The sequence below is a fragment of the Mytilus trossulus genome, chromosome 13, assembly GCF_036588685.1.
Source record: "Mytilus trossulus isolate FHL-02 chromosome 13, PNRI_Mtr1.1.1.hap1, whole genome shotgun sequence".
Lineage (NCBI taxonomy): Eukaryota > Metazoa > Mollusca > Bivalvia > Mytilida > Mytilidae > Mytilus > Mytilus trossulus.
The window spans coordinates 16,606,976-16,622,791 of record NC_086385.1 but is presented as its reverse complement, the minus strand read 5'-3'; the positions used below and the strand labels follow the sequence as shown (position 1 = coordinate 16,622,791).

The 15,816-nt window shown below is 30.7% G+C and overlaps 1 protein-coding gene across 3 annotated transcripts in view; it reads left to right on the top strand.

Annotated features, from left to right (window-relative positions):
* The window catches only part of LOC134695307 (la-related protein 4-like), a 42,445-nt gene extending 33,575 nt beyond the window's left edge, over nucleotides 1-8,870 (top strand). For all 3 annotated transcript variants that reach the window (XM_063556532.1, XM_063556531.1, XM_063556530.1), the window contains exon 17: nucleotides 646-8,870. In XM_063556532.1, the coding sequence (XP_063412602.1) occupies nucleotides 646-1,035 (390 nt within the window). In that variant the 3' untranslated portion in view covers nucleotides 1,036-8,870. The remainder of the gene's footprint in view (nucleotides 1-645) is intronic.
* Nucleotides 8,871-15,816: the final 6,946 nt, after the last annotated feature.

The window sequence follows — 15,816 nt, the reverse complement described above, 5'->3', positions numbered from 1 at the left end:
AACATTGATTTACATTACATTGCATTGTTAATTTGTTTAGGAAGCATTAAATATGAGTTATTTTACAACGGTATGATCAGTATAGCAGATAGGTGAACATCATAGGGAATCCAGTTTGTCATTTATAATTCTTATGAATTAGTACAATTTTCGAAGTTTAGATTTCTGTTTTTGGTTCTGTAACAGCACAATATAAGAATAAACTAAAAATCATTTACAAATGGTTTGAAACATTAGATTAGAATGAAATAAATAAAACATGCTTTTGTTTTATCTGACTAAGATATCAATGGGTGAATCTGCATGATTGTATAATAATTTCTAGTACTGAAGAATAGTTTTCTGGATGGTTAAATTTAGTTCTTCATTCTTTTGATTCAGGTCCATTAATTTATAGGTCATATAATGTGTGTTCAGTGATAGTCTTAGTTATGTTGAAATTTGTTCTAATGAAAAACAATCTCTAATAAGTTAAATCTTGTTTGATTAAGTTATAGCAGTGGCATTATTATTTCAACTAATGATGATACTATATATATTTTTAAGGCTGAACGTGAACAAGCCACATTTCAGACTGATAGGGAAAGGGCAGTGGCATTCTGTAATATCATTTCAACTCATGATGATTCTCTATCTATTTTTAAGGCTGAACGTGAACGGGCCATATTTCAGGCTGATAGGGAAAGGCCTTCTCCAGCCAAGTTATCTTATGCTCAAATGGTGCAGAGAAAGGGAAGTGAGAAGGAGGAAGGAAGCGGTGCCGAAGGAAAACCAGACGATCTTAGTGACAATTCAGGAAATGAATCGCCTCAGTGTTCCCGTAAAACTCTTAAAGAGCAATCGCAGACTCAAAAACCTGCTCCACGTACTCCATCAAAGGAGCATGGTCGCAGGGAGTTTGAACCTAAAGAACAGCGACACGGAGGGGGTCGTAGACCTGCCAAGGAAAATCGTATTGACAGGAGAGGAGATAGGCGTCGTAGTGACAGGAATGACCGTGAGGGCTCTAGATCATCAGTGTCGTCTGCTAAGTGAAAAGTGGCATGAATTTGATGGCAGCAGACACATAAAAAACATTGGCAAAATTGTTTTTGATTTCTGTGATAAGGGATAAAAATGAAACCATTTTCTGAAGAAGATTTTGTAGGAGAAAATATGAATTTGTAGTGTGAAGAAGAGAATTTGCTGCCGATTGTCAGAAACTTGATATTGATAAGGACTGGTTTTCTGTCATTGATGGTGGTTATGGGTAAAGTGTTTAGAATATATGACCAGATCATGACATTGGTTTTGAACGAGTTACATCAGGGCTAGATGCTGTATACTTGTTTTGTTCTGTCTTTCTTCTTTGTTATCTTCTCTTTTCTTTCTTTCTTGAGTAAAACGCTTTTTATCAAATTTAAAATTTTTAATATGCAAAATTGTACATAATTCTTGAATATGTATATTTTGTCTGAGCAAAGCTGCATGGATTGGAAGAAATTTAAGAAGTTTTATTATATAAGTGCATTCAAATAGATAGCTACAGTTTTGTACATATATTTTCTCCATAAAAATCTTTCGATAATTTAAAATATTTCTAATTATGCTCCCAGAACAATTTTTGCTGATGTTTCCCCATTAGATTACTCTGCATTATGTTTTATACAATATTGCCTAAAAAACCATAGACTGATATTTTTAAAAATCAGGGTCTGACTGCAGTGGACGATGGTCAGATTTTTATTGACCTCAATCAAGATGAGATGGCAATTGATGAAAGAATGGCCATTAATTAAATATGTTTGGTGCTAGCTCTGCAGCAATATTGGTTAGACTGGTATTGGAAACATAAAAGTGAAGGAAATCAAAAACAGACATTTCCTAGAGTTCAGGAATTGAGATGTTTTTCTGAACCGGAGATTGGAAATTAAATGTGAATTTTTGGAAAAGTTTTTTTCCTGGTAAAATTGTTGACTGATCTCTGTGAATGCATTAAGTATTACAGTTTCTATAAATAGAAGTGTCTATAAATAGAGTTTCTATAACTAGAAGAGAAACTTTTTGTTCAGAGTTGGACATTTGTGCCACAGACTCTTTTAAAACGTTGTGATGACATGTTGATCGGCCCCCACAATTATATATTAATTAACGTGGGGATATTTTGTATATTGGAACTGTATTTTTTGCTTGTTGCTTTAAATTTATTGTGTGTATAATGAGAAATGGTGAGAATGAATGAATATAAACATTTGTTGTTTTATTATTGTTGTCATGGTTACGATGGTGATATTAAGGAAGTAAAAAAACATATTTTTACAACTGGTTCAAATAAAACATATGGCCGAGTTTGTTTCTCAGGTCAAGTTGTTGTGTTTTATTAATAATCTCAGAACTTTTTGAAAGTTGAAATAATTTTATGAAAAAAGAATTGGATGAATCTGTGATAATTGTTTTTGGAAAGGTTTTATATCTTTATTTAATATTAAGATCAAAGAAATTAGAATGAATGATAGTGCTGATTAAATTATTGAATATATCTGCTTTTAAAATGGTATTCATTGGTGCATATTTATTTCCATATATGATGAAGCAGTTCTACAAGCGGAAAGTGAGCCTTAGCCATGGAAAATGAACAGTAATAGACAAATTTCCTTTAAAAGTTGTTTTATATTAACAATTTTGAATAATGTCTATAATTGAAAACTGCATTTAGTTGTGAAAAAGTAAACTATAATATTCAAACAGTATAAATTTTCAGATATACTCTAATAACATTTTTAAGTTACACAAGTGCAAAATGTAAGATATCCCAGTAGAGACATTTCAAAGTTTGTAAGGAAAAGACAAATTCTTAATGCTGTAGCAAACATATCTATATATCTTTACGGTTTCTTGTTAAAAAATTCAGAAGAAAAAAAGTGTTATTTAAAGTAAAAAATGTAGTGATTTGGAAATTGATGTCTGGCACACCTTTTCTGGTTCTATCTAGCCTCATTTTATAGGTACTAATCAAAAATTATAATGCTTTTATGAGATCTTGTATACAAATAAAGACTTTTAATGCAATACTAGATGTTCTGAAGTTTCCAAATATCAAAAAAAATTAAGGCAGTCATTTGTGTGTTATAAGGGAGATAACTCTATTTAAAATCTTGGAAGCTTGAATTGGTAGTTGATTCTGTGTTTATCTGAACTAATATCACCATCGTAATCTACTGTGTTTTTGTTTTGGGAGAAATTGCACATATTGATCTTGGCACATGTCAATCATTTGCATGGGTGGAGTCTAATCGGCTTATGATATTTTTTAATATTTAGATTTTTTTTGTAATTTGCACACCTTAATGTTAAATTTATGTTTAAGATTTATTAATTATGTATTACTATTTATGGTTTTGGTTTTTTGTTTTCTTGTATTTTTTCATACTTTTGTCATTTTATTTCATCATGATAAAAAAATATCAAGAAACTCACAGTAGACTGATTGACTGTTGAAATTGTAATTTAATAATTAGTTATTGAATAATTTGTCATTAAATATTACTCAGAGAACTTTAAACTTCATCTTGTTATCATAATAATCCCATAAATGCTCAATTGTGTTGATGATTTTTCATTTTTTCAATCATGATTCTTTGACGGGATTTTAATTCGAGAAAAAAAATGCTGATTTTCATAAATTAAATAAAGATTTGTCTTCATATGATTTGTTTCTAGATAATAAACAATCTTCCATTGATAATTTGTTATTTAATGAGCAAACAAAAGAGGTTGAACAGATACAAGTATGCAGAAATGGTAGATGCTTATTTTAAGTATTTTTTCAACAATTTTTTTTGTCAGATTGACAAGCGGAATACTACTGAAAAAACTTGTTTAGCTAAATCGACCATATCATGTAGAAGTCTTTTAAACTCTGTTGATTAAGAAAATACTAAATTATGTTCTAATTGAAATAAAAATAGCTTACTAATAATTAGTTGTGTGTAGTTTTATTAATTTTTTTTATGATTAAAAAATCTGTTGAAAATTATTTTTTTGCAGGATTTTTTTTTTTTTTTTCTCAATTGAATCTAGGAAAACCAAAATATGGCGGTACAGTAATTGTGTTCACAGTAGTGTAAAATAATAGCTTTAAATGTGTTTCTTTTGGTTAAAATAAAAGGTTCAACATTTAATTTTGATACTCCATGATGTAGTTAAGATATTAAGAGACAGGAGCTTCCTTGTTCGACTATCTTTCAAGTTTGTCCAGTATCCAAGTACGAATTAACGCTTTGTCTCACAAACATTCTCTTCTGCTTTTTAGATGATTGATGCTGTTTTCTGAACGGATTTATCTTTTTTACAAAATGACTGCCATTTATGTACTACTGTCCATGTTCCACATTTAATTTCCATGAGTAAAATCATATCTAGTCTCTGGTCTGCATCCTATCAAGATCATTAAGTCTTCTTGAAGTATTGAACTGAAAGACTGTAGATCTTAAGCCTTTATAGGACACCCTTAAGTTCAGTTCTTTTGAACTTATGACATTTAAAGGCTAAAGACAGCCACATGATATGAACTTTTAAGTGGAACTTTTTTATATTTTTTTACCTTTGTATGAAATTAAAATTCTAAACTCTTTTATCATTGAGCAAGGGCTATAACTCTTTTGTTCAAATAATTAGTCAAATCAGAATCCAGTTCATATGAATTTCACAAGTACCAGTAAGAAAATAAAAAATCGTATGAAAAGTTTTGAATTTCACACATAACAGTTAGAAAATGAAAGATATTTGGATTAAAGTTCGTTATTTGTGAGACAAGAAATGTTTGAATGAATAATTGAAAAAGGGGAAGATTTAGGAAATGAGGAAGGCACTGTTTTTCCTATTCATTATTTTTTATCTGCTTTCTTCCATGTTTTATCATGCTATCATTTTACAAACTGCATTTTTGTCCATAGCAACAATTAATTTATATAGTAACGGTTTAGATGTTGTATATGCATTTAGCTGAGGAGGACATTAATTATTACATTTATTTGATCAACATCTTATTTTTTAATCATTATATGATGAAATGAGGTAAATAATAATTATGTGTTATTGTTGGTTTTTGTAATCGTTAAATAGATTTGGCAATCACTGATAATCAAACGGACCCCTGGATTGTTGCACATATTGAAATCATGCATTGCTTTACTTTTCTAAAGAGTCTTAGTATAATTTGATGTTCAAAAATTTGTTCCAAGGTATAAACTTACTGTTTCATACATACAGGCTTATTTATCTCTTATATTTGAATTTAATTTTTTGGTTCCAATTTTTTTTCTCTGGAAATTTTGTTTTCAAATTGTGACTATTTTTTACTATTTCAGTTTTCAAAATAATGACAAAAAGAGAAAATCACAAAAAAAAATGTCATCCCCACCCAATTGTTCAAAATACTAGATTATATTAAAACAGCCTTACTCATAATTTGTTTTTGCTCATAAGTCAGTCACTGAAACTGAACACAGCTAACATATTTACATGTTTATTCATCCATGAAAGATGTTGAGAAAATAATGTATTAAATTTGTCACTTAATTATTTCTCATGTTTGTGTGTGTTTATGAGCGGGATAAGAAATTGTTGTGTACATATTAAAACTCCTTTACGGAATAGAAAATATTTTATTGATAACCTGTTATTTGTGTGAAAATTTGTTCTGCGAGAGGATTTTTTTTTTTGACATTCTTGATGCAAATTGTTTATTATTTCTAAATGTAAATATGGTAATCAACAGTAAAAAAGATGATGGCTGATTTTTTGGCAAATAGTCGAAATTTTATTTAAAATAAAATGCATCTGATAAATAAACTCTTGACAATTTTTTTTTTCATCCGATTTATAATTTTTCATTAAGAAAATTATTAAGACATAAAATACTAGCTCCCAGTCTCTTTGGTTATTGTGTTGCAACATTTAAAAACTAAGGGAATGAATGCTATATTAAATTAAATGTGGAGTTGAAAGTGTGATATGTGAGTCCCTTTTAAAACAAAAATGTTTTAACTTTCGGTACCATATAAACTCATAGCATTCTTCTTTAGTATGAGGGATGCCATTGATATATAGAAAAAACATTTGTAGACAAAATTTCTGTAAAAGAAGTTTATGATTGAAAATAATACATGCATACATGTTAGGGTATTAAACTAATTTCTAATTTATTCCATAATGTATTAAAAATGTTTTTGTCATAATTCAATTAAAATTTGTACCAGTTTTGCTTGCAATTTTGATGAAGTTGACACCATGAGACAGAAGTTCACTTGAATTGTGACTATACAAAAATTCTGGTAAATTTATAATCATAAAAAAAACTGCTTGGATTTGTAAAAAGGAAGCTTAATCTTATTTTTTTTAAGTTTAGAGAAAAAAATTATGGACAAATTTTAATTGAATGCTGACAGAAGCATAGTTGATGGGTCAGTATTTTGTTTGACCTATCTTGCCATTATTATATCAAAACCATGTTAAAAAGAAAGAGTGTGTGATAGAAAACTTATCTGCTGTTGGTGTTCATAATCATCCAATCAAATTATGTGTTACATGATGCTTCAGCTAATGGTAAACAGGTTTATAAAAAATTATCAGCCAATCATAGAATAGCTTACAGATTTGTTAAGCAAGTGAAATTTGGTTCATAGCCAATCATGAACAGGCTTACAGATGCTTGTAAAAATAAGGTTAATCATAACATGGCTTATAAATTTGTCATTCAAACATAGTTCTTCAAAACACAGTGAGGTTTTTCACATAATGAAAAAAATGGCACTAGTTCTCCCCAATATTTTAAAATGTTTATGATCATTGTATATTTATATCTGGACACAGTGCATAATATGCAGTCTTATAATTGATTTTGCTAGTATCTGTCATTATACGGTGCTTTCTGGTTGTTAGATTAACCACAGTGAAAAATCATTTATAAAACTTGTTGCTGATTTTGAAATCTGTACTGGTTCTGTGAAAGTACTTCTCTTTCGTGGATTTATAAATTCATAAATTTCATGATTCTGCCAAATGATTTTTATGAATTTTATTTTTTGTGCTAAATTAGTGGATAGCCTTTTTTAACCAGATAATATTAAAGAGTAGTTTAAGATGAGAATTAATTTTTTTTACAATGGAATTCAATGTCAAACAACTTTTGATATGTACGACTGTCTCAGAAACAAGTATGAAAGGGGAAGCAAAGGCACTTTTCAAAACCAGGAAAGGTAGTATTTCAGTTATCTTTCCTTTAAGCAAGTGAAAATTGGTCCAGTTATGACAAGATTTGAAATTAATAAGTAAGAATTGTCCTTCTTAGATTAGCATGTTCAGTGGAGAGATAGCTTACTAGGAAAAGGTGCCTTTTGTTTTTTTATCCCACTTCTCTGCTCTATAATTAGCATCAGACAATGTATAATACACGGTAGTATATATCATATGCACCTGTTTCATAAGTTTCACTTTGACAGTTGTTTAATGTATATATTTCTTTGTTTAAGAAATGTACATATCTAATAATAGTATTGTTTATGTAGACATTGTGATGTTGGCTCAGGAAGAAGGGGAGGGGTCTTAATAAAGGGAGGTAATTCTTCATTACTTTGAAAATTTCAGTTAAAAATAATGAAAAAGATAAAAAGAAATTAAGTTTTCTGTTTTTATTTTTATTTTATCACAACTTTGGTAACATTAACCGTAATATTTTTTCTTAACCAGATAAGATTATAAAAAAAAAACGTTTACCTCTTTTGGTCAATCTGTATAAAATTTCAGTGCCCCTTTTTCTTTGTGCCTTCCATGGAGTTGAACATTCAAACGAAACCCCTATTTCCTGAGCAGGAACTTGAGACATGACTAATCAACAGGGATCTTCTAATATTTATGCTGTACATTTTGTTAAAGAATAGTAATCTTTATTCTTGATACTTTATAATTTTTGTTTGTTGCAGAAATTTTATCAAATTGTAGATTTATTGAATTGTAATATTTAAAATGAATTTTAGTTTATAACATGCTATTGCATCAGAGTAATTTTCAACTTTAAATTAGTTATGTTTATATTTTACCAGAATGAAAATGGTAGCATCAGTATTTATTTTTTGCAAAGCAGAAAAAGAGTTGCATTCAGATTTGTTATACAAATCAAGATAATGTTCAATTAAAATCCATCTTCCAATTTATGTTCATTCCAATCATGTTTCATTTTTACTGAAACAATAGTTCCTGAATTCAAACCACTCCTGTCCAGGGGATTTGTCTTGAAATTTTCACAAAGAACTCATTCAGAATTTGACTAGTACTTAAAAACTTGTCCAAGTGGGTCCCATTCAATGTCAGTTATTATGCAGTTTATAGAACATTCTTCACTAACTGCTGGTATTAAGCAGACAGCAATATTACTTCTCTTGACCACAATGACCTGAATAAGATTTCTGATGAACATGAATTGGAAGATGCTTTATCCTTAGGATTTGTTGCTAATTCATTGAAATTGGAAAATTAAAATAAGATTGCTTTTTTCGTTAGCTTTTATGTTTGCTGGAAACAATATTATATGTCAAATTAGATATATTTACACAATGACTTCAATCTTTAAAAAGTCTTAGAAATATCGTTGTAATACTGAATATTCATACTTTGTAATACTGAATATTCATACTTTGTAATACTGAATATTCATACTTTGTAATACTGAATATTCATACCTAATGCATACTAACATTTATTATATTTAGAATATTGTGGAGAACATATCTATGTACACAAATATTTGACATTCATATTGCATTCTGTTCACAACAATTTTTTGGCATTACCTGATCTTCAGAAATACACAAAATAAAGACATCATCATTAAATATGTTGTTTGTTTGTTTTTTATGCCCATTTAGGGGACTTGTGTTTTCTGGTCTGTGTGTCAGTCTATCTGTTTTTTCCTCCATCTGTCCACTTCAGATTAAAGTTTTTGGATAAGGTAGTTTTTGATTAAGTTTAAGTCCAATCAACTTTAAACTAAGTACACATGTTCCCTATAATATGATCTTTCTGATATTAATGCCAAAGTAGATGTTTACCCTCATTTTCACGGTCCACTGAACATAGAAAATGATAGTGTGGATGGTTCATCCATGTACTGGGGACACATTCTTGTTTTGGGTCGAGATATATTCATGTAACCAGATTACCATAAGCTAGATCTCAACCATCTTATCTGCTTGTTTTTGAATCAAGATAACTATATCATACTAAGTGCAACCAATCCGTATTGTTGCTGGCTGAATAGCTTAATCTTGGCCATTTACTCTACCTGGTTTTTGTCTCATTTTGACAAGTAAAAAAAAAAGAGACTTGTGTATGCTTTTTATACGACCGCAAATTTTGAAAAAATTTTCGTCGTATATTGCTATCACGTTGGCGTCGTCGGCGTCGTCGTCGTCCGAATACTTTTAGTTTTCGCACTCTAACTTTAGTAAAAGTGAATATAAATCTATAAAATTTTATCACAAGGTTAATGACCACAAAAGGAAGGTTGGTATTGATTTTGGGAGTTTTGGTCCCAACATTTTAGGAATTAGGGGCCAAAAAGGGCCCAAATAAGCATTTTCTTGGTTTTCGCACTCTAACTTTAGTAAAAGTGAATAGAAATCTATGAAATTTTGACACAAGGTTTATGACCACAAAAGAAAGGTTGGGATTGATTTTGGGAGTTTTGGTTTCAATAGTGTAGGAGTTAGGGGCCATAAAAGGGTCCAAATAAGCATTATTCTTGGTTTTCGCACAATAACTTTAGTTTAAGTAAATAGAAAATAATGAAATTTATACACAATGTTTATGACCACAAAAGGAAGGTTGGTATTGATTTTGGGAGTTTAGGTCCCAACAGTTTAGGAATTAGGGACCAAAAAGGGACCCAAATAAGCATTTTTCTTGGTTTTCGCACCATAACTTTAGTATAAGTAAATAGAAATCTATGAAATTTAAACACAAGGTTTATGACCATAAAAGGAAGGTTGGTAATGATTTTGGGAGTTTTGGTCCTAACAGTTTAGGAATAAGGGGCCCAAAGGGTCCAAAATTAAACTTTGTTTGATTTCATCAAAATTGAATAATTGGGGTTCTTTGATATGCTGAATCTAACTGTGTATGTAGATTTTTAACTTTTGGTCCCGTTTTCAAATTGGTCTACATTAAGGTCCAAAGGGTCCAAAATTAAACTTCGTTTGATTTTGACAAAAAATTAATCGGTTGGGTTCTTTGATATGCTGAATCTAAAAATGTACTTAGATTCTTGATTATCGGCCCAGTTTTCAAGTTGGTCCAAATCGGGGTCCAAAATTAAACTTTGTTTGATTTCATCAAAAATTGAATAAATGGGGTTCTTTGATATGCCAAATCTAACTGTGTATGTAGATTCCTCATTTTTGGTCTTGTTTTCAAATTGGTCTACATTAAAGTCCAAAGGGTCCAAAATTAAACTTAGTTTGATTTTAGCAAAAATTGAAATCTTGGGGTTCTTTGATATGCTGAATCCAAATATGTACTTAGATTTTTGATTCTGGGCCTAGTTTTCAAGTTGGTCCAAATCAGGATCTAAAATTATTATATTAAGTTTTGTGCAATAGCAAGTCTTTTCAATTGCACAGTATTGCGCAATGGCAAGACATATCTTATTGCAAAATATTGTGAAATAGCAATTTTGTTTTTAATTAGAGTTATCTTTCTTTGTCCAGAATAGTAAGCAAGAAATATCTAATTGTAAGAATTTTTTTTATTTGGAGTTATCTTTCTTTGTCCAGAATCAACTTAAATCTTTGTATTTTCACTTTTTACTACCAACTGATAAATTAAAATAATCTTTACCATTCAGTGATAACAAGCAGTTTTTTTACATCTTAATATTTTATGATGTATTTAAATGAGTAGTAATTGTTGCAAACTCCATTAGAAATTTTAATTGAGATTAGTTTTGGAATTAGGGAAAGGGGGATGTGATTAAAAAAATTGGGTTCAATTTTCTCATTTGAAATTTCATAAATAAAAAGAAAATTTCTTCAAACATTTTTTTGAGAGGAATAATATTCAACAGCATAGTGAATTGCTCTAAGAGAAAACAAAAATTTTAATTTCATTAGAACGCATTCATTCTGTGTCAGAAACCTATGCTGTGTCAACTATTTAATCACAATCCAAATTTAGAGCTGAATCCAGCTTGAATGTTGTGTCCATACTTGCCCCAACCGTTCAGGGTTCAACCTCTGCGGTCGTATAAAGCTACGCCCTGCGGAGCATCTGGTTGAACAGTGGCAGCTTCAATAATTTGTTAAACTGACCCAATGGTAATCTTAACCACTTTTGATAGGCAAGTCAATATTATCATAAGCATTGGCACATCTAATTTCCATGGAGATTTTGTTGCTTAAAGCTCTTCAAGTTGTAGTTTATTGACTTCAAAACTTTTGTATAGTTTATATGTTCAAGTTTTTGATAAGGTCAGTTTAAAGGGATCATTTTGTATAAAAAGTCAGAAATTATTGCAATGCATTTATTATTGAGATTTTGACATTTTAGAAGAATGTGATTTTAAATTTTGGGATATTAAGAAAAATCCTGTTTATATTATATACAGGTTAAACTATTGCGATTGTAACCCTGTCGCATTTTCCCCATTAATAAAAAAAAATTGCAATAATTTCTGCTTTTTGATACAGTTTGTACTGTGGATTCATTTATTTTTGTGGGTACCAATTTTTTTGGATTGAGGAAAACTTGCATGTTTGTGGACATTTAATTTTGTGGTTTTGCTGAAGCCTGCATACAAGCCTATGGAAAATTTGTTTTTCGTTGAACATTTAATTTCGTAGCTACCTCAACCCACGAAATCCATGATTGAAAATTGGTATCCAACGAATAATGATGAATCCACAGTAGTTTATGTGTTTGTGATAAAGAGTCAATGATATGCAGCTGTATAAAAATTGGCCTATCTCATTTCCATGGAGAATGATATCTGTACCTTTGGTTATGGTTTTATTGTCTGACTGTTTTGCATAATCTACAAGTTATAATTGATATTTTAATTTTTTTTTTGGCAATTTCGTCGTTGTCCGAAGACATTGGTTTCCGGACAATAACTTTAGTTTAAGAGAAGAGATCTTTATGAAATTTTTTCAGAAGGTTCAATGATTACAAAAGAAAAGGTTGGGGATGATGGTCCAAACCGTTTATTAATTAGAGACCAAAAAGGGGCTCAATACAAGCATTTTTCTAGTCTCAGGATAATAACTTGTGTTTCAATATTTCTTTAATTGTACCACAATTGGGATTCATTTTAGGGGGCATGGGACCAACAGTTAAGGATTGAGTTTTGGGGTTATTGCTCCAAGAGGGGTTTCAATAAGTGGGGAGGGGGGCTTTTTTGGTTACAATTGTTAAGGAATTCATAATTTTTTTTCAAAACTGCAACTGTATACGCAATAGATCTTTGATCACATTTATTTTGTGTCAGAAACCTATGTTATGTCAAAAATTTGAACACAATCCAAATTCAGACTATATCAAGATTGAATATTGTGTCCAAATTTGCCCTAACTGTTCAGGGTTCAACTTCTGCAGTCATATCAGGCTGCGCTCAGCCAAGCATTTTATTTAAAAATCTCTTCTGCAATTACTTGGACCAAATAAAATCAGACATGCAACAATCATTCTTCGAGTTTAATAAATAAATATGGGCGCTGATCCCGGCAGGAAACCCAAATTTCCACCAAATCTGGCATAGACAGTCCTTATACTGGACACCTGGTCCCACATGTTGAGCAGGATCTGCCGACCCCTCCAGAGCACATTCACTCCTAGTTTTTGGTGGAGTTCCTGTTGCTCGATCTTTAGTTTTCTATGCTGTGTTTTGTATATTTTTGTTTTTATGGAAAGTAGAGAGACATTATGTTTTCTGATCTGTTCGTCCGTCCGTCTGTTGCAGTTCCGCTTCAGGTTAAAGTTTTTGGTCAAAGTAGTTTTTGATGAAGTCTTAGTCAAATCAACCTGAAACTTTATACTCATGTTCCCTTTGATATAATCTTTCTACTTTTAATGCCAAATTAGTTTTTACCCAAATTTCGGGGTCAACTGAACATGGAAAATGATGTTGCGACTGGGGCATCCGTGTACTTTTTTTTTCATAGCCATTTTTTTTTTCAACTTAGGATCTTGAATCTCTCCGGTATATTTTGCCTCTCTATTGTCTGCCTGTCAGGTTACAGTTCAAGGTAGGATTTAGTTCCAGTCTGATGATTTTGTGCAGAGTTATGGTCCTTGGACAATAATCAGTTTTCCACACTATTTCGTCCTGCTTAAAGATATTGACCTGATATTTGTTATTTAGTTTACACTATAACAAGTTAGGGATCAAGTTCAAATTTCGTTCCAATACAATGAATTTTTAATCAGTTGGGGACTATGATGTATTGCCATGAGATACTAACAGAATGCTTATTATTTTCGGATATAACCTTGCCAACTGTTTAGATAGACAAAAACACAGTACACCTAAAATTGTTTTTGATCTTCAAAATTTACATCCAACAAAAGCATTCTTGTAACTTTGTACCAGTTTTATGAATGAGCTTGCTATTTTGTGAGCAATGGGTTTTGCTCATCATTAAAATCGTTTAATGTCCTAAATATGCATGAAATAATTGCCACTGGACGTTAAGCAAGCAAAAGTCAATCATACACTTATTTCTGACTATAATCTTATAGATTGATATAGACAAAAATAAGAGCTTTAAATAATACATCATTAATGACAATTTTATAATGGACCTATTGAGCATTTATAATGTTATATGCGTCATATAGACAGATGAGTATTCCTATAAGGAAATCCATAGATTTATCACTACATGTACATTGTAAAAATGACGTTCAAACTGGTTTTCGCAATATTCCAGAAAGGTGATAAAAATACATGAATAGAAATTAAGGAGAAACGTGTCAGTGGTGGGTCCAGAACTGTTTTTAAAAGGGAGGTGGCTAACTGACCTAAAAGTGGGGGCGCTCCAATCACGCTTCAGTGATTCACAATATAATCAACCAAACTTTTCCAAGAAAGATGCAGTAATATTAATAAGTCTTGACCGCGAGTCCTCTGGTTAGAACTTCGACAAAGCAGGGCAAGTGCGAAGCGAAAACCATAAAGGTATATAGTGTTATTAGATCCTGTGTTAAAAAAATTCAACGCACAAAATCATTTAACGACTGTTATATGGCTAAGTAAAAATTCATAAAAAATATGGAAACCCACGAAAAATAAATTGATTAATTTATTCCTTGATGTTAAACTCTATTGTGGCGGTCAGTTTTTATCTTTGAAACTTGACCCGTTTCAATTCTCTGTTCTATAAATATGAAGGGAAACCACTTATAGATAGCGATCGTTATGTGTCATAAAAATCAAGTTTTTATACACAAATGCAGCAGTGCTATATTTTCATGCGTCATTAGCACAATGGGTTAAAAGTTCTCTTAATTAAATTCGTTTCAGAATGTATACAATAGGTGTTCGATTCAACATTCAAATACTGATTTGGTTTTTGCTGAATGCCAAATCACGTCATTCTGTTTTATCCTGCAATCGACCTTCCTTCTATACTAATACAGTTGTACAGATCATAAAACGAAGCCATACACGTATACTAGACGTACTATATAGTCTTCTGGTTTCCTGCTACTGGTGCGAGCGAACAGTTATGTCGAATTACTGTTTACGTCAAAGTTCAATTTGAGGGTCATCATTTCGGTCCGCGTTTTATTTATGTCAATTTTTTTTAAAACAAATTCAAGGGTTGCCTTTTTATTTTTCACTCTATCCGGTCCTTCTTTTTTTATTAGTTTATCCCGACTTTTTTTACATAAATTGTCATCCTGACTTTTTTTTTGCAAGTGTCTCATCCTGCCTTTTTTTTTTATCTCAAAACTCCTGTCCAGCCTATTTTTGTCAAATTTCATCCTATCCCCCCCCCCCCCCCATTTAAAAACAAATGATAGCTCCCTTATTGTATGCTTTTATACACCGATGAAACAATAATCATGAACTTCTGTGCCATTCTATTAAACAACACTGTGTAACTACATACTGCATTTTCGTGCAAACAGTTATGTTGACTTTTTTTTAAATCTATAATTTCATTAATTTGGATAATAATATGTTATTATATACAGTTAATATGAATAATCAATAGAAACATGCAATAGTATATTATTATCTTATTATAATATACAATATTAATGATTATTGAAAATTTTAATATATATTTTATGAGCTTTCAACTTTGAAGTCAACATCTTCATCATGCAAACCATTGATTTAACGTGTTAATATTCTGCTTACAGACTTTAATCTCTGAGACCATTTCTACAGAAGTTTTACAGCTGATACATTAATGCTAGCAAGACAAATCTTTGTTTGGCTTGCTTGCTTTGCTTGTATCAATGTTTGCTCAAGCATGACAATTAAGATAACTATTTTATTTTACTAAAAGTACTTGACGACAGTCTTCTCAGTTGGATGATGAAAATGCATATCTTCGAGAAAAAACAAATACATTTTTTGGCTTCCATTTCTACTTTTGCGCTTTATATTTGTCATCTTGACTGTGATGTTTTAAAATTTAGTGTCCTTAACTTCAAACATAACGTCCAATAAAATTTAAGTATGATGTATACAAGCTGAAGCCCCGCCTATCTTAATTGTCATGCTTGAGCAAACATTGATACAAGCAAAGCAAGCAAGCCAAACAAAGATTTGTC